The sequence below is a fragment of the Poecilia reticulata genome, chromosome 4, assembly GCF_904066995.2.
Source record: "Poecilia reticulata chromosome 4, P_reticulata-male-v2, whole genome shotgun sequence".
NCBI classification, from domain to species: domain Eukaryota; kingdom Metazoa; phylum Chordata; class Actinopteri; order Cyprinodontiformes; family Poeciliidae; genus Poecilia; species Poecilia reticulata.
Genome location: NC_088833.1, coordinates 18,181,743 through 18,207,247, shown reverse-complemented (window position 1 = coordinate 18,207,247; position 25,505 = coordinate 18,181,743). Strand labels below are relative to the sequence as shown.

Sequence of the window (25,505 nt, the reverse complement as noted above, 5' to 3'; positions counted from 1 at the left end):
AGTCAGAAAGTCGAAGGAGTGCTGTGGCTATGGGGGAGAACAAATGCGCATTTGATTTGTTGTTATTTGTATGAGAAGGGGTTAAAAAAATAAGCGTTGGGGCTAATGGCACCCTGACAAATGGAGAACTGGGTATATGAACCATGAAATGAACACTGGCAATTGGAAGGCAGGAGAGTTTCAGCATCATGGTCAACAACAAAGTGCCTGCAACATCTCACTGCTTGAGTGATGGTATTCACAAGGCAAAAAAGGAGCTGGGGAGAACAGCAGCAGATGACAAAAAAAGCTACAATGACTGTGGGAAGAGGGGAAGATGTAGAAGAGTCAAACCTGGCAAAAAGAAACAAACTACGATAATATTAAACTGAAAGATTCATAAAATTTGGTTGGAATGGACTGTAATAAGCCAATCTAAAGAATGCATTTACTTTTCACAGAGTCTATAAAAGTAGACGTCCTTGCAGCTGCCAGCCTGTCTGTCTCCAGGTAAGGTCTGCAAGAGTTTATCAGGGTAGAGCAGAAGGCAGAGCTCAGATAAAGTTAGAGGGAGAAAATAACCTCTACCACCTGGTACCCCCCTTACCTCCCCCACTGTTTGTGAATGTGATTTTTTCCATTAATTGTTGTGGTGGTGTGGTATACGACCATTACACGGTAAATAAGTCATTAACTATGCTTGCTGCCAGACTGCCCTCGGCCAGGACCTGTATTTGTTACAGAGGAATAGAAGTGGTGGGCCCTGCAGGCATGGAGGCCGAGGTTAATGCAGTTGGGTTGATGACAGACAGAGAGGTTTCCGCAGGAGTTTTGGCTTTTTCTGTCTCTCTCTCCCTCTTGCTCTCATTACGTATTAGAAATAACAGAATTTTAAATCCTACAGGTTTAAAAGGGGCCTTATGGTAATCATAAAAAGAAGAAAATAGACTATAGAAATATTTAGAAGAAGGGGGAGCTCTGTCATCTAGGGCGGAATAAAGCTCTGACTTCTCTGTATCCAAAGTTACTCTCCCACTGGGAAATGATTTAAGTTGGAGGGACGATATATGTCTTATACTTCAGAATGTTTTGAGATCCCCAGAAAAAGCTGGACAGTGTCATTGGAGAGAGGCCTGGCAAGGTTCTCCTCCTAGACATGCTGCCACCTCAGTAACGAGATGGCAACAGATGGATAAATGGATATTCTTAGAAACCAAAATTGTTGGTAATGTGAAAAATATTACCCGTAGGTTACATTTTAGTTAGTTTTACTGAATTACTTTGGCCTAGACTGACAGGATCACTCCACTTTGTCTGTTCTTACCAGGATTCCTGCAGCAGGGCTGCATCCTTTGATCATCAACATAGCTGTAGGACTCATTTTTTTGTGTTAGAGCTCAGTCTCATCAATCCAGTCAGAAAGTTTGATCCACACCCTTTTACAGCTTTAATTATCCAAAGGGAAGAAATCTGAATCCTGCCAAACTACAGTGGATTAAACTAAATTTGTAGGCAGGCTTTCTGGAGTCACTGATCAAACATCTCTGCTGTCAATGATTAAATGGGAAGTCATAACAAACATCTTGTGTGTGGGCGATAAATGATAATCTTAAAAATCCACATGTTCTGGCTGTAGAATATGGAGTCAATTCCGAAAACAGCCAAAAAAGATGCCAAAAGGAAAACATCCGATTCCATCACTCTATGGGTGATGGGAGCTGGTGCTTTTTTGATCGGACTGTAATTAAAGCCATCTATCCCATTTCACTCTCTTACATGTTCACTCCCTGGACCAAAAAAACTGATCCACACATACTGAGAAGCAGTGCTTTGTTCCCACCCACCTACAGTCCATCAAAAGTGCGTGCGTGCGTGCGTGCGTGCGTGCGTGCGTGCGCGTTGAGTAAAAGAGGTGGGGGTTGCATAAAAACCATTCTTAATTACATATTTGTCACATGGAAAGCATTGTACCTATTTTCTCTGAGCTATGGCGGTCTGATTCATTCAGAAACCCTCACATTCTAACTGCTCATTATAAACCAAACTTCTACGCCTCTCTGTCTGTTTTATCAGTATCCTCCTAAATTCAATTTCTTCTCTCATTCCCTTGGTCCTTGGCATTTCCAGCTTTTCGTTCGTGAATACTGGTGTCTGTGTGCTTGCTGGATCTACTAGCCACAGAGGCAGGATCTTCCTTTGGGATTTGGGATTTGACAGCACACAGAGGCTGTCAAAGTCCTAAGTTGGCTAACGATGACAGGACAATTAGAGTGGAGAGGAACACTGAGTTTCTTTGCTATCTACCTCTCCAGTACTAGCATCCCTGTTGTTTTAGGAGGGGGATCTTTCCCCATGAAAATTTAACTTCGGACAATATATTCATTATTCATGAAGGGGTGAATCACTAATACGTTAAGAAATAGCTCAAGTTAAGTAGGGATATATCTGCAATCATTTCTGCAGATTCTTCATTTGAAGCTTCAGCAGCAGTGACAGAAAACTAAAGCATAACTATGTGAACAGAGTACAGTCTCAGTGTGAACATGATCAGATTACATCCCACACAGAGAAAAGACCAGCCTTTGAACCTCGTGTGTTTTTGCGATAAAACCACAAGACCATATTGTTTCTGAGCACCGCTGTGTAAAAGAAGCCCTCGTCTCACTTTTGTTGTGAAATACCGCTTGGCGGTTTGATCTGTTTCCATCTTGGATTCCTTTGTGAGCTTACAGGAAGGCGCAGGTCCACTGCTTCCCTGGAGATGCTAAATCATGGCATCAGAAAGACAAACAACATCTGTTTACTCTCAAACACAACGCTCTCTAGCAGAGCCGCCGCCATGGTGCAGATATCACACATGCAGAGAGCACAGAGCAGTGAGGTGTCTTTATCGCTGTGTGATCCCCCCCAATCAAAGTTATGTTTAAAATCCCAGCAAAGTTTATTTTGTTCAAAATCTATGAAAGGAAAACTTGTCTGTGAAGCAGAGCCAAGCTGTGCATTTGTTGTCTAGATTCTTGCAAAAGTATTGATGATCCTAAAACTTTTAAACTTCAACTGTTTTTATTGCACTTTGTATTACCTTGTTGCTGAAAATGTGCTATATAAATAAAATTACCTTTACCTTTACCTTAGCTTTATTGGTCTACTTTTGTGAATTTGGATGGTTACAGATTAAAATCCTGAAGTTTGTCCAGTAGCTTTCAAGATACTTCTACAGTTCAAAACTATACATTCCTTTTGCATGGGAGGTGAAACGAGAGTAAGTCCAACTGCCTTTAATGTAAACACTCAGGATGTCCATGTCCTGGACGACAGACAGTCCCACCGGAAAACGTTAAACATCCGTAATGTTGGGAATGCATCAAACATGAGAAAAAGTGCTTTATTCATCTCAGAGAAGACCAAATCTGAACTTTTTGACCTACATCCAAAACGTTGGGTGTGAGGGTAAACTAACTCTGTGCTTCACCCTCAGCACACTGTCCAAACACGATGATGTCAGTATCACGATGCAGGAATACTTTCTCGAGCAGGAACAGAGAAGCTAGTGAGAGTTGATGGGAATATAGATGAATGTTAATTTAGGGCAATACAAGAAACCTATTATAGACTACAAAAACAAAAGACTTGGGTGGAGTTTAACCTTCCAGTAGCATGATGACCTTCAACAACCTGTGCTAGATCAAAGCATACTCATGTGCTAAAATGACCTAAATTTAACTGAGAATCTGTAGCAAAACGCATTCCCCAAAAATCTGTTTTCTGAAGTAACAGGTTTTACTGTTACTTCAGAAAAATCTGATGTGTTGTGTTAACATGGGACAACTGGATGCAAATAAATGCACAGTTGATATTTTTTTATTTTTTTCAAATTTCTGTGTCATTTTATTTTCAATTAGGAATTATTTGCCACCTTGTGTTGGTGTATCAGATAAAGTCCCAATACCTTGAAGATTGTGGTTTTAATGTGACAAAAGTGAAACATTTTACTAGCCATGATTACTTCTGCAAGAAACTTCAAGCCCCTCATTCCAGAAACACAGTGTGGATTGTTCTTTTCAACAAAGTCATTACATTACTTTTTTCACAATCAATGGTTGTTTTTTGGAATTCCTTGTAGTATTCTGACCATTTATTTGTTATTTTTATATTCTACTTTAATCTTTCTTCTTTAATTAATTTCTTGTATTTAGTTCCAAATTCACTTTTATGTGTTATTTGCATATTTCCTTTAGATCATGTTTAGCATTCACCACTGTGGTTTTTGTTGATTTCCTCCTCAGATTCCCTTGTTTCCGTTTCCTCAGCCTGTTTGCCGACTGTTCCAGCTGGTTTGTAATCACCCACCTGCAACTTGTCAGAAATCTACTACCCAGTATTTAAGTCTCCTATTTTCAGTCACTTCTCTCATTGCTGTGTTTCAGCCCATGTCTTGCTTTTCTGTGAGGTCCTTCATTTTGGTTTTCATTTAGTTAGTAAAATTGTTCACTTTTCAAAGATGGCTTCGTGCCTGTTTTTTTTTTTTTTTTTAAACTCTCAACATGACATCTTTGTCCTAAATATCTAGTTGTCAAACTGTACTGTGCTTCAATTTATGAAAGTCTGGAAAATGCCCCTACCCCTTGGTATTTAATCTGATTGCTTGTATTAAATTATAAACTTCCCATTGTTGGTGCAGTTTTGTTTAATTGCTGTTAAAGATTATTAATCAAAGCAGTACTGAGGGCTTATGTGCTACTGAACTAATTCAATGTCTGCATATGTATCATTGTGCTGGTGTATCCATCCTTAGATGTTTCTGGTCACTGAGACATAAAACACTCACACCAGATGTGACCATGTCATCTCAGAACAGGAAGTTGTATCCCCCAAGGGCTCCTACACACACACGCACACACGCACACGCACGCGCACACGCACACGCACACACACACACACACACACACACACACTTACTCCGCTACGTACACACTTTGCCCAGCCAGCTTGAATAGACAGAGGTTTGTTTAGTGGCATCTGACTTTGGGATATACACCTGCAGGCACCAATGACAAACAGGACACAAACACACACAGAGATACAATGATCCTGCTGACACCATCTCCACAATACGAAGCTGAGGTAGAACTCTGCATGAACCGCTGCATTTCACATATAGTCACAAACAAAACAGAGAAACACTCTTACTGTAGCAGCAAGGCAAGCACATAATCTCATACTGTACTGTATGTGTGTATTAGGGCAAGTGTGTGTGCCCTCGCCACTGGAGTGACTATAAATGTCGCTCTTCACAGCATGCTCTTTGTGCCAGCACGCCACCTGCAGCTAAATCCCCACCCAGTGTTACTGACAGCACATGGAGTAAATTAGCCCTACTGCCCTGACCTTGCCATGTGGGGTCAAAGCGCAGTCTGAAAGTGTCTCTTTCAAAATGCTGCAGCATCACTCGGATATCTTTTTGAGTTCTGCACTCACACAGTAAAAAAGAAAACAAAACCGTGTTTATATCAGTACAGGGATCAACTATTATCATATTAGATTTTTTTTATATAGCCCGGAAATTAAGACATACATTTCATTGTTAAATAATAAACAATTAGAATGGTGCAATGTGGGATTAGTTGACCGCAGAGGCATATAAGCTAACCATCTATACATTACACTGCCATACCTGACGTAAACCCAGCAGACAGCTGGCCACCAGTGTTTGTTGACAAAGTGATTTGGAACAGATGTTAAACAAGCACTGATGATGTGAAGACAAATGAGCATGTCAACTGACAGTTATGTAACATCATAAGGTTTTGCACATCTAAATAGTTGTCTACTAAAATATCTGAAATGAACAAAAAAGCTGACATAATTACCTTTGTTGTCCGTTTCCTTGAGGCACAGTTCCAGGTTTAATAACATATAAAGTATGTATTATGGGTAGAAAAAAGTGGGGTTTGTATCTTGATTCAGGCAAAAGGTTCAAACAAAGCAAAGTCTATTGTTTGCTTTGTACAAACAAATTGACTTGTGACATCAAATCCCAGATGTGAGTTCTGACTTCCACGATAATCTGAATGAAGCAAAAGATTTACTGAGCCAAGCATTCCTGACATTTTCATGAGACACTCTTTGAAAAACTGTCAAAACATGTAGGAAAGGTCCAGAAAGTCCAAAATTGTGTTACGATTGAAATAGGCATAACAGATAGTTGGGTGTGATAAACCCTGGAACAAACCGTAAAATAAAGTTTCAGGTTTCTGAATCTCGCAGTAGCCCTCCACAAAGTATAATAAAAATGTGGTTGTGATGGAACTGCATATGATCGCTGCTGTACATTATATAGACGGGCTGTACATCTCAATCTCATCTCTCACTTGATTCCATCCCAAGATCACTGATTTAAACCAGCAGCACTCATATCAAATGGGTTACAAGACTTTGACTTTACTTTAGATAAGGAATAAAATCTCATAAGACAGTCATTGATGCTGACTGACAATGGCTGTACAGGAAATTTAAGCGATCAATTATTTACAACTGAATTTCAAAAAGAAGCACATATATTAGAGAAAAGTATTAAATGTTATTCCAGATTAGATGGAGATTATACATATCAGAATGTGACTTCTGGATTGAAATCCACAGTTCACTCTAATATAATTTGTTTTATTAATATTTTAGAACAAACAGGACATATTGTTGTCCAGGAAACTTTATGGAAACCAAAGGCATCCTCTTTATTCCCAAAGATGCCACTAGAACACCAGTTGCTGGAAACTTTAATCTCTCATCATCTCTTTATACTTATTTAAGCGTACAATCAAATTAAATCAAAACAAGGCATGTTTTATACATTCAACAAGTAATTTCAACCATTTTTCAATATTAATTAATCAGAATTAAAAGCAAAATTTTTCATTCTGATTTTGATTTTTATCCCACCTGTTGACAAAACCTATTGTCCCTTTGTTTCCCTGAATAACCTTGGATAAGCAGAAATAGCCCAACATGGCCCATCGTACAGGCAAAGAGCAAATTGAAATTTGTTTGACTATTTTGCAGTCCTTCCCCTCATAGGGTGTATACTAAAATAGCAACTTGTCAGCAGCATCCCTGTACAATAAAGAAGCATCCAACAGACAGCTTGGTCCATCAGCACACTGTTAAATTAAAGCCATCAGCGCCCCCCCGTCCCCGCTCTAGATCTAAACTCTCATCTCTAGCACCAGGAGAACAATCTGCCGAGTAATTAGCCTCCACCAACAGACAGTTACAAAGAGAAGGAGGACGTTTGGGTTGATTAAATTATTAAACCACACAAACAAAAGACAAAAGCAGCATCAAAGAGGCGCTGCGTCTCTCCTTCAAAGCTCCTCGCTGTTCCCTAAATACGGAATACACAAAATGTGTTCTCCCAAGCCACCGGTTGGCATAATTGACTAAATGTGTGCATTTCTACAGGAGTCTGTGTCAGTGTGTGTGCGTGTTTACTTTGATTGGACTCAGTTCTCTAGCTGCTATCTAAAATAAGCAAGTGGTTAACGACAACATTATGCCCCGAACACCCCGAGCTCCCTCCGCCCTCGGAACCCTTAGCAGAAACACGCGCACATGGCCCACATGTCTGCTCACATACACATTAAACAATACTCTAATTACAACATTTATAACTCCCTGTTGCCTCGTGCGCCTCCCCTGCCACCTACCCAGAAATCTGTGAATCTGGAATTGAATTTAGCCCAAGTTGAGGGCTGCGCTGGCATGAAAAGACTATTTGATTAGAACGGCAGTTGTTTCATTTGTGGTGCAGCAGATTGCAGAGCCTCTCTATCCGGTGTGCAATCTGTATTCATTACTCGGTGTAAAAGGATGATCCATGTCCTGACACCAGGCTGATCATTTCATGCAGATGCACAGCAGCTCCACAAGGCCCTTACTGAGTCCCCATAAAAAGCCTCCTGCTGGAACCTCAGCAATCCCCCCCTCCCCCTCCTCTTTTCTTTTCTTACAACTTTCTCCTTCATTCCTGATAACTTTTCTTCCTCAAAACTTGCACCCCATGCTTCGATGAGAAACACTGATACACATATTCCTATATCTCCTAACGGAGCTTAGAGCACTACAGTCTTAACAATTTCCTCCCTACTACAGGCGATAAACTCCCAGGTTTTCAATGGAGACTTACAGTATTCTTTGAGGTACCTCATAAAACCCTAACCTCCTATGAACATTTTCTAAAAGTTAAGTCTCTTTGCTTTTAATGATATTCACATCTAATAAGTGACTTACACAGGCAAAATTAGTTTGTCCCTCTGTGGCCATTGTAGTAACATGGAAGGGATCTGAAGCCTCATGGATATAAATAGTTTATTCCCCTTTGCCCTAGGGGATGGGTATTCAAGAAAACTGTGAGGAGGTCCAGTTCAAAGAAATTTCCTGAAGCAGAGGTCCGCAATATCGTCTATTTGCAGTATGACAATATCGGAATACATGGTGTTAAAAAAATAATAATACAGGTTAAAATAATTTCAAAGAAGTTTATTAGCACTGAAACACAGGATAATATTATGTGGCTGCAGTTTAAATTAAAAATAACTAAATTATGTATTCAAAAATAAAGAAAGTGCTTAATAAAAAATAGCAGCTTCAGTTTCCTTTTGATTCAACAATCTCAATATTTCTGCTCAACAAAACAACTCTCAAAACACCTGAACTATTTCTCTTACAGATTTCTCTTACATCTGTCTTCCCCAATTTCCTTGCTCAGTGTGAGAATTGAGCTTTGACTTGCCCTGCCAACATTTTAAATCTGGGCTTGAAGGAGGTCAGGGCCATTCTCATGCACATGTGCAGATGCTCATTGGTGAGCTTGGAACGATATTTTGTTTTTATTATGTTCATTGTAGAGAACGCTGCCTCACAGCTGTATGTGGAGCCGAACATGGTCAAGATAAACAGGGCCACTTTTTTCAGATCTGGGAAAGCTGTCTCAGAAACCATCTGGAGCCAGAATGTGGTAGATTCGGTTCTTGCAAACTGCTCTTTCAGGGCCACATCTGCCTGGAGGTCAATCATTTGCATCTGGAGAGGCCCAGTGTTTGCCCACTTGAAGTGATGTGTGACATCATTTGTGAATGCTCTGACATCAGTGATGAGAAATGGATTCTGTATGAAGAGGGTGAGCTCCTCTCCAATGCTGAAGCTATCAAAGCGTTCGCTGAAGTTTTCAATCAACTTGTCAACAAAGTCAACAAAAGAGGAGACATCTCTATGACCCTGCACCTGTTCTTTCACTTTTGGGAAGTGTGTGTAGTCTCCTTGCAGATCTTCTTTATACACCTGAAGTTTTCGTTGAAATGAGCGGACAGCTGTCATCAGATCACAAATGGAATTGTTCTTTCCCTGCAGCTGCAAATTAAGCCCATTCAGGTGTGACATGATATCAGCCAAAAAAGCTACGATACCCATGTTTTTCTTGTCATTTAGAAAGACAGAAAAGTTGGCTGCTTTCTGACTTTCCAGTTGTTCCAAGAAAGCTGTTACTTCATGTCTAATTGACCAAAATCGCTCTAGCACCCTGCCTTTGCTGAGCCATCTAACATTGTTGTGTAGCAAAAGATCATCAGAGTTTGCATCAACCTCTTTGAGAAATTCCCTGAGCATGCGATGCTGACAAGAAGAAGATGCCCTGAGAAAGTTTATGATTTTCATCATTGTCTTCATCACCTCAGCATAATAATCCGACAGGGTGGAGCAAAGGACAGCCTGATGAATAATGCAGTGGTAAGAGATCAGGTCAGCGTTGTCTTCTTTCAACCTTGCCACAGCTCCCTTTTCTCTCCCTATCATGGCAGGGGCTCCATCAGTGGTTATTGATATCACTTGTTTTGGCTCTATTCCTCGCTTTGCTAGCAGTTCCTTAATGGCCAGGTAGATGTCTTCTCCTTTGGTAGTGGTCTGCAGGGGAGTCACACCTAAGAGGTCTTCACAGAACTGATTTTTCTCCCTGTTTAAGAATCTTATGTAAACCAATAGCTGAGCATTGTCAGACACATCAGTAGATTCATCCACAGCCAGGCCAACACACGGTGCCTTACAAATAGCTTCTTCCAGCTGGGACAGTGAATCTTGAGCTAGTATCTCACTTCTCCTTGTGGCTGTGCAGGCTGACAGGGGTATTTTCTCTATTTTGTCACAGAGCTCATCTTTTTCTTTACCATCAAGTAACGCCTCTGCTATTTCAGTCATGCACTCTTTGACAATACTTGCATCTGTAAAGGGCTTTTTGTGTTTCCCTAAAACCCAAGCAACACGGAGGGAACATTCATTAGCACGCTGTTGTGCGCTGAAAGCACGGCTTAATACCCTGGTGGACTGATCATATTGGGCAGTGAGACTTCGAATTTTCTGCGTCCGGAGTTCGGACTTAGGGGGGTATGATTGGTCAAATGCTTTGTGCTTAGTCTCATAGTGACGCTTGACATTGGCACTTTTAATAAGTGCCACGGTTTCGGAGCATATGAGGCACACTGGTTTCGTGCTCGCGGGTGGAAGAATGAACATGTATGCATCAGTCCATTCCGTGTTGAACGCTCGATTTTCGGCATCTACTTTTCTCTTTTTAGAAAGCGCCATAGTGTTTGCACCTCTTCTGACCGTAATTCACGCTCTGTCTTCCTGTATCACCTCCCTGCGTTTCTCGCTTCAATCGCTTTTCGCTCGCCTTTCACCTCCTCTTCCTTATATCACACTGCGTGGATGTCTGTGCCTGGCCACAAACCTCTGCTTCGGTTTGCTCATACAACTCGCTCTGAGTTCAGGCTGGCGATTTGATTCGCTAGTTGAACCACGTGGTTAGTATGACTCGCACGCGATTGGTTTGTAGCTTCCAATCCTTGCTCAGTGCAGTGCTGGTAAAAGCACTTGTGTCAGATAGGGGAAAAAAATAAATGCTACGGTTTAAAATTAATTCTCCCGTCAAAATTAACAAATATTTTAACAATTTATTCCGGGTCCGGATGGGATGGCATATGGGTCCGTATCCGGACCGAGGTCCGTTGGTTGCGGACCACGGCCCTAGGGGATGGGAGGTGGGATGTTTAAATACTAAGAGGCATAACTTTGTTTCAGAGCATGCATGGTGTACAGCATGCAAGTTCATTACAGAGATAAATACACCACAGACAACAGGTTTGTGTTCAACTGTGTTGGAATCTTGTTACTGCTAAGAGTAATTCAGAGAGGTCTGTTAACCAAAAAAATGGTTTTGGTTTAGGATTCTTGAAGGAAGCTGTAGTACCCAGAGAGAACTCACCCATTGATGGGGAAAGCATGCAAATCCCACACTGAAAAGGCCTCAATTAAAATGGAACCTGGACCAAAACAAAACAACATAGCTGAACAACAAACTACATTTCTGCAAATAGTGTCTTAAAAATGGCATAGTGAATATAGCGCAGATTGACTGAGGGGTACAACTCAGTTTAGCTCAAAGTCGGTCAAACCTCCTGCATAAATTACAACAACTAATACGAAATATACAGTAGATCTTGATATTTTGCATATGTATATTTTATTTTGGGAGATAATTAAAAACAGTGGGCAAACTTTATTAATATGTTCAAGTTTAGTGAGCAGGAATAGGAACAAACAATAATCTAAATTTCAAATGCAGACACTTAATGCAAGTTCTGTACTCAGTCATCCAAAATACCTAAAACATCAAAAGTTTGGCAAGTGGTTTTATGTAATCACTTGGTTGCTCTTTCAGCTTGTAAGAAATTAGCTCAGTTTAGCTGCAACTGAAATAATTATCAGAAATAATTATTTATGTTCATATAGGTAAATAGGGCCCAAATTTGCCCAATTTCAACAAAATAAACAAGCCTGGAGTTTTAAATAATTTCTGCTGTCCTGTATTTTCTTCTATTTTGTTTTGGAGGGTTGTCTGTTTATTTATTTTTTCCAAATAGAGCTTTTGGAGACTCCATGGTTACAAAACTAAAGCATTCGGCATAAATATTCAGTAGGGTTTTTACTTTATATTTTTGACTCTTTTGAAAGTGAGCACTTTAAGCTTAGTATAGGTGTCTGCTGTTTGAATTAAGGATATCTGAATGCATTATAAAAAAGTCTGTTTTATTTCAAAGTATGCCCCTAATCTCTGCTCCCTCCTTTTAAAGCGAATCAGACTAAAAATAAGGCAATGAATTTTGATAAGGAACCTTGCATCAGCAGCGATAACCCAGGGAAAATTCATTCCGGTATCAGGAGGACAATTTGACAATTCATTCTGTCCTTTTGTTCAGGCCTTCGTGAACTGATCTTGGGAGCATCAGCTTTAAAAATTAAGAAACATGCCTTAACAGAACAAGGTTACTCGTGAGACCATACCTCCCCGACAAAATATCTCAGGTTTTGGACTTTTAAACCACAAATTATTCCACAGAATTTCTCTCTTCAATGCTGTGGAACTACGATTGTCAAGTTTCTGGGCCTGTGTGATGTGTGTTTGAAGTTGAATAATCCCTTTGGCAAAGTAAATTCACTCCATTTTTAGTCTGTCAACAGGGGAAGCTTAGAAATTAACTTCCAACGAAGAATGCATCAACATGCAATGGATACATGCCTATCTTCCTTGAGCCATATGCTGCCAGGGCATAAAGAACAGAAAAGAAAATGCAAATAAGAAAATTAAGGGGGGGAAAAAAGAAAAAAAGCAAGAAGGACAAGAAATCCAGTTGACAAGCACATATGTGAGTTTGTCCCCTGGAGTCTAATCCCAAAGCTGTTTCCAAAAAAATTCTTCAAGAGGGCATTTCAGTGCCATCCTGCCACAAGCAACTGCCATCTACCAGCTGTATGCTGTCCATATCTGTAGCCACGCAACGCCAGCAATGATTAGCCCATGTTCAGGCAATGGTCCTCTCTGGGGACCTGTCTATCTTCTTGTTCCACTCTCTGGTGAAGGACATCCCAACCCAGACATGACGGCAGAGGGATGAAAAGGGCACAGGAGGGAGATGGGACGAACAGAGGTGGAACAGACAGGCGTGAGGTGGGCGAGGTGATGTGACTCTAAACCCTGCGTCACCCTGAGAGCAGGAGAGGAGTTTGATATGATGAACTATACAGCAATGGCAGAAACAGGCTTTCCAAACCAGGACATTGACCACAGCCAATGGGCAAATACGGTCAAGTAAGGACCACTTTTATAAAGGCTATTGGTGTTGCAAACCACAACTAGAGGGTACAAAATCAATACTGCTGTACTGCAGAACTATAAATAAGGTGGTGTTGCCTTCTGTCATCGTGTATATGTTTAAAAATATATTATTAAAACTTTCAAACCACTGTACACATGAAATGACATGACATGACATAAGGTCACTGGTTAAATTATTATCACTCAATAAACGATTATCACTTCAATTTTTAGAGTTACTTTTTAAAAGCCCATCTAGGGACAAGTGCTGCAAATTAGCTGTTGCTATTGCACCATGATGCAAACTTGGGATTGCTGTTTTATTCAGTTTGTCTATGTTGATGTGTGTCTGTCCCTATCAAATAAACTTTATAATAATGAGTGAGAAACAAATGAGGGACATTAAACATGTTCCATAAAAGAGATACATCGCTACATTGCAATATAGGTGGTCTTTTCCACACTGCTTGTTAGGCGATCAATCTACTGTTGATTTCACTGACTAGTAAAAGCAGCAAATATACATCAGTGAATATATTTAAAGTATTTTTATGAATCTGAGAAAAAAAAATAAAGACCTTAATATTTCATTTCTGTTGGTCAGAAATGTCAGAGGTTTTAATTTTTCCCTTTGTTTTTCTGCTATTATTGTAGAAGTTACCACAGAACTTAACAAGTAGTTCAGAAAAGAAACTTTGGTGAAAGGAGGGTTTAAATGTAAGCAGACATGAAGCAGGGCATATGCAGCATCCAAAGTTAATAAAGAAAACTAGAACTTAAAAAACTAAAACAAAAACTACAACAAAATCCATAAACAAACATCAAATTGACACCTTAGCAATCTTAGGACCTTAGCATGTTGTCTATAAAAAGGAAAAGACTAAACTATAAAATAAAACAATAAAGCTTAAGTCAAAATATAGCCTAAACACCTTACAAAAATTGTCAAATTAATTGATATACATTTGTTCATTTTTAATATGAAATCCGTGGTAATTGTTATGTCTGCTTCTGACTGCAACTGCATATCAAACTATACTAATAACTCTGAAAGAGTCATTTTTACTTGTGTAATTGGTTTTTTTATTTGATCTTTCGTTCTAAGTGTTTATTCCTAAGTGAGCTGCAGTCGGTAAGAACATGTCGAACAATTAGAAGAAAACTGGAAGAATAAAAACTTGAAGTTATTAACGTGCAGTAACAATGGAACGGAGAAGAAGGTTAAGTCAAATAGCATGATTGGAAGAAATGCCAAAACAGAATGCACACAACGGAAACAATATCTCATCAGAACATACAGAACCCTTCAACTGGGTCGAGGAATCCACCAGAAACAAACAAAACATGACACTAAAACTCAAATCTAAAGTAAAACAAAGCAAATATAAAGCCCTTTACAGAGTGACAAAAATTATGTGACACATCAGTTATTGGTACAGGTGGGTGGTGCCGTCCCAGAGGTGACATAATATTGCAGAAATCTTCAACTTGTGGTAAGTCACTGCACATTTACAGTTTTTTAGTGGATTTCTATGACACTGCTTCAGATTTACTTCACTATTGAACGAAATCAGACCACTGTTTAGTTCATAGCAATTTCCTAAACCATACTACTGAAAGCAGCAGCTGTAGAAAAGTAACACTAACTGATTGATATCACCAACGGGGGGAGCTATAATGCTTTCATGACAATTGTAACATTCTTTGGAATGATCAACTCACACATTTAGGTGAGCATTGTCAAAAAAAGGTGAGGTGAAGCCGAGATGACTCTTTGGGAGTTCTATATAACACATGGCATATTCTTTGGTTCATTCTTTTCTCTTACTATGGAGGATAGCTGCCTTACACTGTGCCTTCTCTTAGCAAGTGAGGCTTACAAATCACCCCTGCAGCAGTTTGAGGAGTTGAAGGCACACGGTGCAAGGTTTTACTGCTCGTCTTCTATGAATGGCTCCCCGAAGGCTCCTATGGTAATAGCTCACAGCCGTGCCCTTCACAGACTCTGACATCAAGCACACCCCTAAAGCAAAATGGAAAGGAATATCAACTTACTTAGAGGGGTATTACGTCTATTCACAAACTGGTTCCTGATCATAGCACGGGCCAGGCAAAGCAGGACTGAAATAGTGGTTCAAGGAAGTCAGATCAACATTCTTTTAGTATTAGTACTGGATGCAATATTTTATTTTATTTTTTTACACAGATTCCATTTTAAGAGCATTGTTCAATTTGTTCAAAACTAAAATAGATATATTTTTAAATGACTATATCAATACAACACTGAAAGATGAGAACAAAGTCAGCAGTGATATCTTATATCCAGATCAATGTTTGAACATGTCTTACTTACATTAAGAATGTCTCTAAAAAGAAATCACACACATACACTACTTGCATTTGAACAGGAAAAAATTAAGAAAATATACTCAATGTATTTGTGAAACTTATTTGTGAAATACTGGTTTAAGTGATATTCAAATATTCTAGGCTTTCTTTACAGAAAGAAAGTATTTAGATAAGGCTTGACTATGTCTGAAAATAATTTAATGTCAGTATTAAGTATTGTGCATTAATTGTAATAACTATTAGATAACCAGACCATACCAAGATGACATACTCTAGACTCCAATAAATACATCTGACCTTCTCACCCAACACCATCAGAAGATGTTATGCCAGGCTTAGTTTTAACCCCTTTACTGTCGCTTCCAAAACACTTCCATGTTATTCATGGGGTCTGTGACACACCGGTGTCCTCATGACGGTTATGTTCAAACAAAATGGACCATGGAGTTATTTTAAACTTTATTTAGCATCTTATATCAATAATTAGCATTACTAAACAGCAGTCTCCATAGCTATTCACTTACTGATGCAGACAAAGAATGTCAACTTAAGCCCTGTTCCTTTTAAAGGTGTCTTATTCTCAAGCTTCATCTCGACAATATGTCTGAATGCTTAGGAGACAATTTAGTAGTTTGATTGAAGTATTTTGGACCAGGCAGATATCTAAATGTTGCAGGTGACAGTCCGACGAGGACAAAGGATGTCAGACAAACCTTTCTAAACCCAGAATGTTTCATAACAGCTATTTGTCATGCTGGGGTAAAAATATCTCTCTGAATGAAACATGTATGTCTGTAAGGTCTATTTTTGCATAACAGTGACTTACGTGTAGGCATGCCCAAGACTCAAGTGGTCAGTCTGTCTCAGTCAAAGGAACAAACTTAACCAGAATTAGTCTTAGCTTTTTGAGGTAAGTGAGTGGTTCGATAAACACAAAAAAGAAGGACGTAGAGAAAAAAGACATCTATCCATCCAGCCACCCATCATAACCGGTGCTACAGTGAAGCCAATTTTCACAAAGCTGCTAAGCTGATTGAGGCAGACCAAATCTGTTTCACCAGCTTACATTCCTTCAAAATGGCCATCTCACTTCCAATATCACGGGCTTTTACTGTTCCCCATTCCCTTGGCTCAGGCTGAGAGTTAGCAAGGCTTAGCTGGATGAAACACTCCAACAGCCCAGTTCTTCCCTGGAACTCACTGATATCTTTATAGCAAAGCCTTTTGCTTATACAGTAGCTACACTTGGTTGGATTATTTATTCATGCTATTACTTTTGGACTGTTTAATTTTCTGCTTTTTTGTTTCATATGTTCATTTCTGGCTTACACTAAAGGAGATTCATGTGAATTCTAGTTATTTTAGGGATACTGCAAAATCTAATCACAGTGCCTATAGACGTTTTGTAAACACACCTTGGAACAATTGCAAAGCCAACACTTACCAACAACACCTTCTACAGGTGTAGAGTAAAATCACAGAAGACCTTTTAAAGAAAGGAAATTGGGCAGATAAAAACCAGCTTCAAATAAAAAAGCTTGTTAAAAGTCCTGTAGGGACAACATTAGACCACAAAAGCAGTAGTTGCTGCTGCCACATCTGTTTGTCATTTGTTTGCTTCCATTTGTTTTCATATGTGTACATAATGTATAAAAATATATCTGCAATAATTTTTCTTATTCCTCGGCCTTGTTAGCCTCTGTTTCTCACCTACACTTTTTCTGTCATTTTGCCTTTACAGCAAATATCCTGTCGGTCAGCCTGATGGTACTGGTCTATCTGGCCTGGGATCGATTCGGCTCTGAGCTGAGGCCTCCCATTCATCTCAGTGCCATAAAATGTGATTAGTGCTGACTACAGCACTGCGGGGAGATGGGCTGATAGGCCTGATAGCCTGAGATAGGCAGGGCTGGACACTCAACAGAACAGCAGCAGCAACAAAACACTGAATTTTCCTCAACCTTTCACTTTCATTTTTCCTTTTTCCTTTTCATCCGTCACTTCTATTTTTTTCTCCTTTTAGTAAATCTAGCTTTTGCTGAATTTTAATTATTTCACATCTCTTAGTGTATATGACCAATTTGAGACTGTTTATCGTTTTCTTTTCTTTTCTGCTGTTTTAAAACTTACAAGATGTTACCCTTGGTTAATTACCAACACAGTCAGCCTGCTTGTACTGCAACAAAAATATTCAAGTATTGGAAGCCACACAGTGTATCTCTGAGGCATGTGACTGCCTCTGTCAGCCAATCGCAGGCTCTGAGTTTGCCAGTGGCTGACTCAGGTTCAGAAACTGTGACAAGAAGTGAGGCAGAAAACAGACGACTACTTCACTTCTGAGGAGAAACAAGTGGTGTTATGAAAACAGATTTTAAATCCAGTGAGATGTGACAAAGGACGCTCAGACAATATTTTGACAGCGAGTGCTGCACATAAGGTCAGTGAAAGTATAACACTGCACGAAACAATTTTCCATTCTTCTAAAAAGATACAGTGTTATGTTACTGAACAACATTACACTAGTGGAAGCACAAAATCTGGTATGACAAAAGAAATGTGCTACATCTGACCAAAGTAATACCAGTAGACAGAAATAGTATCAACTAATATTTCTATCAATAACAGTTTGTTCATAAGATGAATGTACTTTAAAGCAAGGTTTTTCTTACAATATTCTACAATACCAATTTTCTACAAACTACAACTTAAAAACGTAATATTGTACTTTCTGAGTAGTGTATGAGAAAAAATGATTTAATGAGATACAGGGGGCGTTTAAACGACAACGATCCAACAAAAACGGCACTTTTGTTCCGTTTTTGTTGGATCGTTTACACGATAACGTTCTGATTACGATCTGTGTTTACACAGTAACGGTGCACATCGAAAACGTGTAATGCTCTTGCTGCGCCTAGTTGGAGCTAGGTTCTTTGAAACTTTGAAAGTGTGCATGTGTTTAAAAAAAAGTTGTACTTGAAGGCATGTGGATTTCCGTGAGAGAACACGCATTGTGTGCGTCTGATTAGGGCGCATGCAGTTGGAAAAAGTGGGATAACTTTGCCGAAAAACCTTGTTTGAGCTTTCACGGTGTCTAGCGGCCCGGACTGGAAGCTGTTTATTGTTTTTACCTTGGAATGGCCAACAGTCTGTTATTCCTATATCAATTTGATAAAATAGGAGTTCCCGCACGTCCCATATCCGTGTCCTCTGTTACCTTTTTCAGCAGTTAAAACAGTTTTATCCGTCGCTAACAAGTCGTAACCTGTTTTTCCGAGCCGCCTTCAAACGCAACATGAACGCTGAGACGCTTGCGCTGGGTTTACACCTGTGAGGCAGCGAAGGAGACCTGCTGCTGCTGCGCAGGTGTGTGTGTGTGTGTTAGAATCATGGCAGCAAACCAGCAAAACGTAAATAACTTGGCACAGTTTTTCCCCCGAACTAACCGACTGAGTTGAGTAAAGTTGTTGGATGCAGGTGATGTTAGCTAAAAGATGACTGGCTAATATCAATACAGCACGTTAAGCTTGTTAACAAGTAGCCTGTAGGCTGCTGGTGTTGTTGTCTATGTTCAGCTACGTAGACTCATTTTGCCCCCCAAAATAAGTCGGTGCCCCTCCTGTTAAACTCGTCTGGAGCCGGGCTGGTCCTGGTCCGTAGTTCTCTAGATAAGAGCGCTGAACAAGCAGCCGTGTATTTTGCCACCTGGGCGGTGCGGAGCGGTGAAGAGACGCTGAGGGAACCGAATCTGATGGGGAAACAGTAACACCAGCATTGTGAGTAGTTTCTTCTTCTTCTGTGGATTGTAGGAAGCAGCTATGTTTTGCGTCATACTATGCATGAGCTGGTCTGGAACCCGTTTTCAATCTGTGCCGTTGTTAGAGAAAACATTCGGTGGTTTCGTGTAAACGCACACTACAAACGCAACAAAACTCTTCCGTTTTCCCCCGAAATCGTTGTCGTGTAAACGGGGCCACAGAGTGCTTAGGAAACAAAGTTTAAATAAACACAAAAATATGCATTTGTTTAAAGTTGCCTTTGAATATCAATATCATTAATTCTAATCTGGATTGTAAATTATTACTTTTATATAATGGATAATTGTAAATCTGTCAAGTCATTGAAAATAAGATCCACCATGTTCTAAAACAAAAACAAAAACGTTTTCAAAAGTACCGATACCAGCTTTTTAACTGTTTGATTTTAGTACTCTGTGTTGACAAGCACCTAAACTGAAGTAATCTGCCTGGCAAAATTTTTTTTTAAAGTTTCTCATTTAGAAATATAGTACTTCATCTGAAATTCTACTATATGTGTTAACTTTCCATTTGTGCAAATCCTTTTTTTTTTAAGTGTGCAGATATAATTAAAATGCACATATTTTCTTAAATCCTAATACTTGCCACATCATGTGTTTCACCTCAAAGAGGTGAAAGGGTGAACAAGGCAATTGAAAAATCACAGTGAAGACTGGCAACAACAAAAAAGATCAGATGATCCTGACCTGTGTCTCCCGGATGTTTTCCACAGTGAAGTTGAACCAGACTCTGAAGCGAGGGTTGCAGGTGTCAGGTCGAATGAAGAGGTCAAACTCAAAATCACTGATGTAGTCTACACGGCCCAGATTCCCTACAACAACAAGTAGTTTATATTAATTACACTGTGGATGGACACAAGTGTTTTTTTTTCTTCTTAATTTCATTTATTTACTGATTACATGCATGCATCTGCTTGATGTGTGGATTCTGTCTTCACATTGTTGAATATTAATCAAACTGAATTAAAAATAAATGCAATTCAATCTGTCATTATCATTTTAAAATTTGATGGGTAAATATAGATAATGACAGAATTTGTTGACCCTGTCAGTCAAAATGACGGACAAGGGCAAAGTGAGGCACCATCTCAGTTTATTGAGATCACACTGATGGGCTGACCCGCTGCAAAAAAAAAATCAAACATAGAAAAAAGGAACAAAAACCAAGTCCAACTTACCAGCAGCTATAATATAAAATCATAAACAGTGAATAAAGTTAGGCAGTTGGTCATACATTGGGAAAGAAGCAGCGGATGAAGGTCAGCGTAACACTTGATGAATTCTACACAATGAATCCAGAGGTGGTCCTTTGCATCATGTATGTTATCTGCAAATGCTGCATTGAGCTGACTGGGCAGCTGTTTTATTAAAGTGAAGCCCACTCTGCCCATGGCTGTGCACAGACTTGCTATTGATTCTGATTCAGCAGCTTCTTCAATCAGCAGACTGGGAATCAAAATTTTAAATATTCCGGGAGATTCCAAATGTTAGTCCTGGTTTCAACTGGTTTTTGATTCACGTACTCACACTTTGATACTTCTGTGCATGCAAATGTTATTAAAGTGAGAGCAGAGACATGTATGAATGAATAAACATGTTCCTGTGTGAGTAGGCACACAAGGCTGTACCTAGAAATTACTATCACACCTTTTTAAAATCCAACAAAAGAGCAGTCCAATTTTTCATCTTAATGTGTAACTAAAGTTCTTGGTTTAAATGAAGCAGATGCTCAAGAGTAAGCATTGCCGGCACACTAAGCGGGCCACAAGGCCCAATGCTCCCTAACAACTGTACATCAGGGTGCTGTTGACCACCTGGTGACGGGTTGCAGCACAACAGCAGAACCTGTGCAAGGATATACAAGTGATTACAAACAGATGGTCTAGCTACCACACTGCCAAAGGGGATTCCTCTTCTTCTGCCTTTGAATAGAAAACCCACAAGTGAGTTTGCAGGACTAGAAACCTTAAAACACTGCTCTGCTACAGTAAAAGAATCCAATGAAAAGGCATCATGAAATTTAAACTAAAAATCTATTTTATGATGATGGACAACACTATATACAACATTCACTATCTCAGAATCAAGCTACTACCGTAGCTGCATTGTGTTAAGAACGTAAACATAAAATAAGTTCCTGAAACTGACAAATACAAACTAGAAAGTGTTTTCGTCCTTGTTTAATTTCAACTAATTAATATAAATTACTAATTGCAGAAAAATTGATCGATATCTCTGATTTAACAAGCACATCCCAACAATGCGTGATATGAGTGAGATCTTGGGTTTTAGGAGGTGAAGTCTACAATTAAACATTACAATTAAACACTAACAAATAAATCATTTTACTTTGTGGCAGTGTGCAACATCCTGCTGAAAGCCAGAGCCTTCAGGGAATTACTTTTCTGTGAAAGGGTGTACATGGTCTGTAGCCAATCTTTACACAGGTCAAACTAGCATCCAGATGGCAGAACCAAAGGCTTCCAAGCAGAGCAATGCCCAAACTATCAGACTATCTCCAGTGACTGTTCTGCAGCAATGTAGCTCTATGCACAACAAACTGGAACAGTTTAAATTCTGATATTTTTTTTTGGAACCAGCTTTTACTTCAACAATTTCATTTATAGTAGCTCATCTGGATTAGACCACATGGGCCCGCCTTCATTGCTCACAGCACGACCTAGACGTGTCCATGCATTAGCCTGTCACTAATTCACCACTGCTCCTACCTCAAACAACCTTTCATAAATACTAGCCACTGTAGGACCAGGAAAACCCCACATGAGCTGAAGCTTTGGACATCCTCTGGCCCAGTGACAAAGCATCACAAATTCCCCCTCGTCAAATTCTGAAGCCTGTCCCTCTTTCCTTTGTCACATTTTTACAAAATGTTCATTTCCTGCCTAATATATCTGACCACTCACAGGTAGCATGAAGAAAAAAATAGTGTTATTCAAAATATCTGTACCAGCCATAATCCTATAGCCGATATGCATATACTGTATATACCATTGCTGCACTGAGTGTTTTTCAGTTTAACACTAAACCTTTCATCCACCCTTCCTAGAAGTTTCTGATTGATAAGCCAAAGTAACCTAGTCTGTTCTTGATGGTGTCAGCTATTTACATAGGACATGGAAGAAGGAGACTACTGGTTGCTTCTGCTTATTAATACAGAACCTTGGATAGCATCAGACAGTAGCCATGGGCGACTGGGTTATTGAGCCTGATGCTGGAAGGCCTGACGTGAAAGATGGCCACAGCCTCAAGGTTAGAATTACATGTTCAGCCCGCAGAGCAGCAGAGATATGACACGCCATTGATCCCCGTTTTAATTTTATGGTGGCTACCTCCAGATCCAAGCAGTTTGGTGGGCTGGTAGCCTGACCCTTTTAATCAATCCCATATCATTTAGTATTTAACTAACATTAACGGCTGGCTAATCTTTTTGAAACGGTCATGGAAGACACTAAAGACAAACTATATAAAGCTGGGATTTTTCATTTTGAATCCGTGGAGGCCCTAGGAGACAGTCACAGTAAATCAGATTTGTCAAGAAATATCTTAGTCGTTTGTTTACAACACAGACAAATTGTGTTAAGTGAGGCTAATGAACAACACACTAGGAAAGCTAAGAGCCAAGACATTTTTTTTTTAATGTTTGAGATTTTTTACATAATTCCTCTGGAGTATCATTCCTGTAAATATTCTTCTTCATTGCTGTCTTAGCAGGTTATGCTGAATATCAATCTTTGCCCTTGAGGGAAAACTACTACAACATTTAGACATTAACAAATTGGTTTTCAATGAACAGCTTAAACCTGCTGCCGCAGCCCAACGCGGCACAATTGCTGGTTCTAAACAAGATTTTACACTTGACAAGGTCTCCTTGAGGAAAACCCTGAAAAGAAACCCTCTTGTGTTCTTCTGATTATCCCTTCCTCCATTCCCTCCCACACCCATGAAAATCATTAAAGAAACAGAAAGGAGGGAAGGAAAAATACTATTGTACTTGCTGCAGTTTGAGATGTTTGTATCAGCAACACAGAATGCAACAATTAGTTTACAAAGTAAATGGCTTTAATTCACTCTTTAAGCTCCTAAAGAATGAATGTGCAGATTGGTGTGTGTATTTTTTCACATCATTGTGGACTACAAAAACAAAAAGGATGTCAGCTTATGGAACCTCCTTTCATTTCATGAGAAAAATTGCACCTCCCTTGTGGTTCTCATCACTAAAGGATAGATGTGTCCAAATTCCCCTTGTGTTGCAAAGGTAAACCTCAGAAAGATGACAATCATGCTCTGAAATTTAAATGTAAGCATCTTCTTTAATATTCTTTTACTAGCTTCAACAACCTTGATAATGTGTAGTTTGCTAGTCTGAGATATATTGTATGTGGATATCAAGACGTTTTTATGAAATATCAAGTCCTTTCATGTCTTTGAAGTATGTGACTCCCTTCTGTTACAGTAGATCTTGAGATACTGGGACTAAGAGTATGGAATTGACAAAAAATTTACATACTGGATATCATTAAAAAATTTCCTATTTTATAACGCATAAAATCAATCTCTTTTGACAATGATTTAAGGACCGAATGACACTGAAAATATAGGATAGAGGTCCATTTACAAATTAGGATTCATATCAGGTTGCAAGATGAGAAGCAGAATTAGGGTATGATTAGGTTTTATGTACCTGTTAGGGGTTAGACATTCAATTGTGACGGTTAACGTTAGGGTAAGGCCAAGACATACACATAGGGTTCCCATGGGTAATTAGAGAGAGACGTGCTTGTTTGTGTGTGCGTGTGTAAGAGCGCAGGACAGAGATGAGAGCGATGAAGAGGGCGCAAAAGAACTTGGCTAATATAATCCCATTATAGAGGTACAAGAGGGAGCAGTCATAGTGTTCAGTCAACACAATGGGCCAACCTGCAGCCTGTAGCTATCCACTGGATGGATAGTTTCTGCCATGCAGATGGATCATTGCACTGCAAGTGCAAGTCTGCCTGCCACGGGCCAGAGGAGGAACTCACTCATGTGGCCAGCCATTAAAACAGTAATAGCCAGTTGTTTCACACTGAGACAGACTTTGTGGTTACAGTGCTTTCTACTCTGCGGACATGTGGCCTGTCATATCCTAAACATTGCAAGGTTTTGAATCACACAGATGTATAATCACGTTCTCAATAATCCCCAAAACAATGAATGCATTTTCCATGAATTAATACACAATTCTTTTAGATAACACAAATTTAAGATAAAGGCCATCCAGGAATGCACATGCAATCATGCAATTAAAGATGGGTAAGTACAACAGTCCATACAATTAGGAGATAAAAAGTAATGTATGATGGGGCAGTTAACTTTATTGTCAGCTGTATTATCTGCAAAGAAATTAAATGTCTTTTAAATTTCACAATCCAAATGAGCATTTGAATAGTGTATTGTCCACTATCGAAGCGCTCATTTAGAAAGTGGACAAGACAACAAAGGTATTTATAGTGGTTTGTCCCTAAATTTCTCATTGTTTCAGAAAATGAAAAATAAGTTGTTAATCTGAGATGCAAAATAAAAGCAAGATAATGTCAATATGTTGCTAGACATTCGTTCATTTCTGAAAAATTTGCCCAAAGTAAAACGGCACAATTTTAACAATCCAAGTAACATTAAGCAATAAAAATACAAGTGATGAAAATTAGCTAGGCTCCATAAACAAAAGACCCTAAATAAGGGTAAATTGTTATTAAAATAAACAGTAAATAGCTTTGTGAATAAAAAAAAAAAACGTTAAAAACTTTGCAAACTACTTAAAATCAATGACAATGTTATTAATTTGGATAGTAAATTTAAAAGCAACAAAATTTGATGTGCTTTAGAATTTCGCCAAACAAGACATTAAATATACAGCGAGAAAGATTAAAACATGGAGTTGGATAAACAGGTGTAAAATACCAACAGCTGGAACAAAAACACAAGATTATTGTTTCTTAAGTCAACTTAAGCAGCTGTCCAAAAAAGATCCAGCTGAAGTGATGAGTAGATTAGATCCCCTAAACAACCCATTTTTATTTTATTTTTTGGAGGTTGAGAAATTGTAGTTTATATGAAACAATTTTAATCGTCTATTATGAAATACAAATGAATCTTGTGCTT

The 25,505-nt window shown here is 39.1% G+C and overlaps 2 protein-coding genes across 3 annotated transcripts in view; both read right to left on the bottom strand.

Moving 5' to 3' along the window:
- Positions 1-25,505, bottom strand: part of agbl4 (AGBL carboxypeptidase 4) — a 327,718-nt gene that overhangs the window by 286,814 nt on the left and 15,399 nt on the right. The window contains exon 3 of one of the 2 annotated variants that reach the window (XM_008407873.2): positions 20,031-20,155. The exons of the other annotated variant lie outside the window; for it this stretch is intronic. Coding sequence (XP_008406095.1) covers positions 20,031-20,155 — 125 coding nt within the window. The remainder of the gene's footprint in view (positions 1-20,030; positions 20,156-25,505) is intronic. 2 annotated transcript variants of the gene reach the window in all.
- Positions 8,731-11,037, bottom strand: LOC108166236 (SCAN domain-containing protein 3-like). Its single transcript, XM_081606422.1, has one exon. It carries the CDS (start codon positions 10,609-10,611, stop codon positions 8,740-8,742), a length of 1,872 nt encoding a protein of 623 aa, XP_081462548.1. The 5' UTR covers positions 10,612-11,037; the 3' UTR covers positions 8,731-8,739.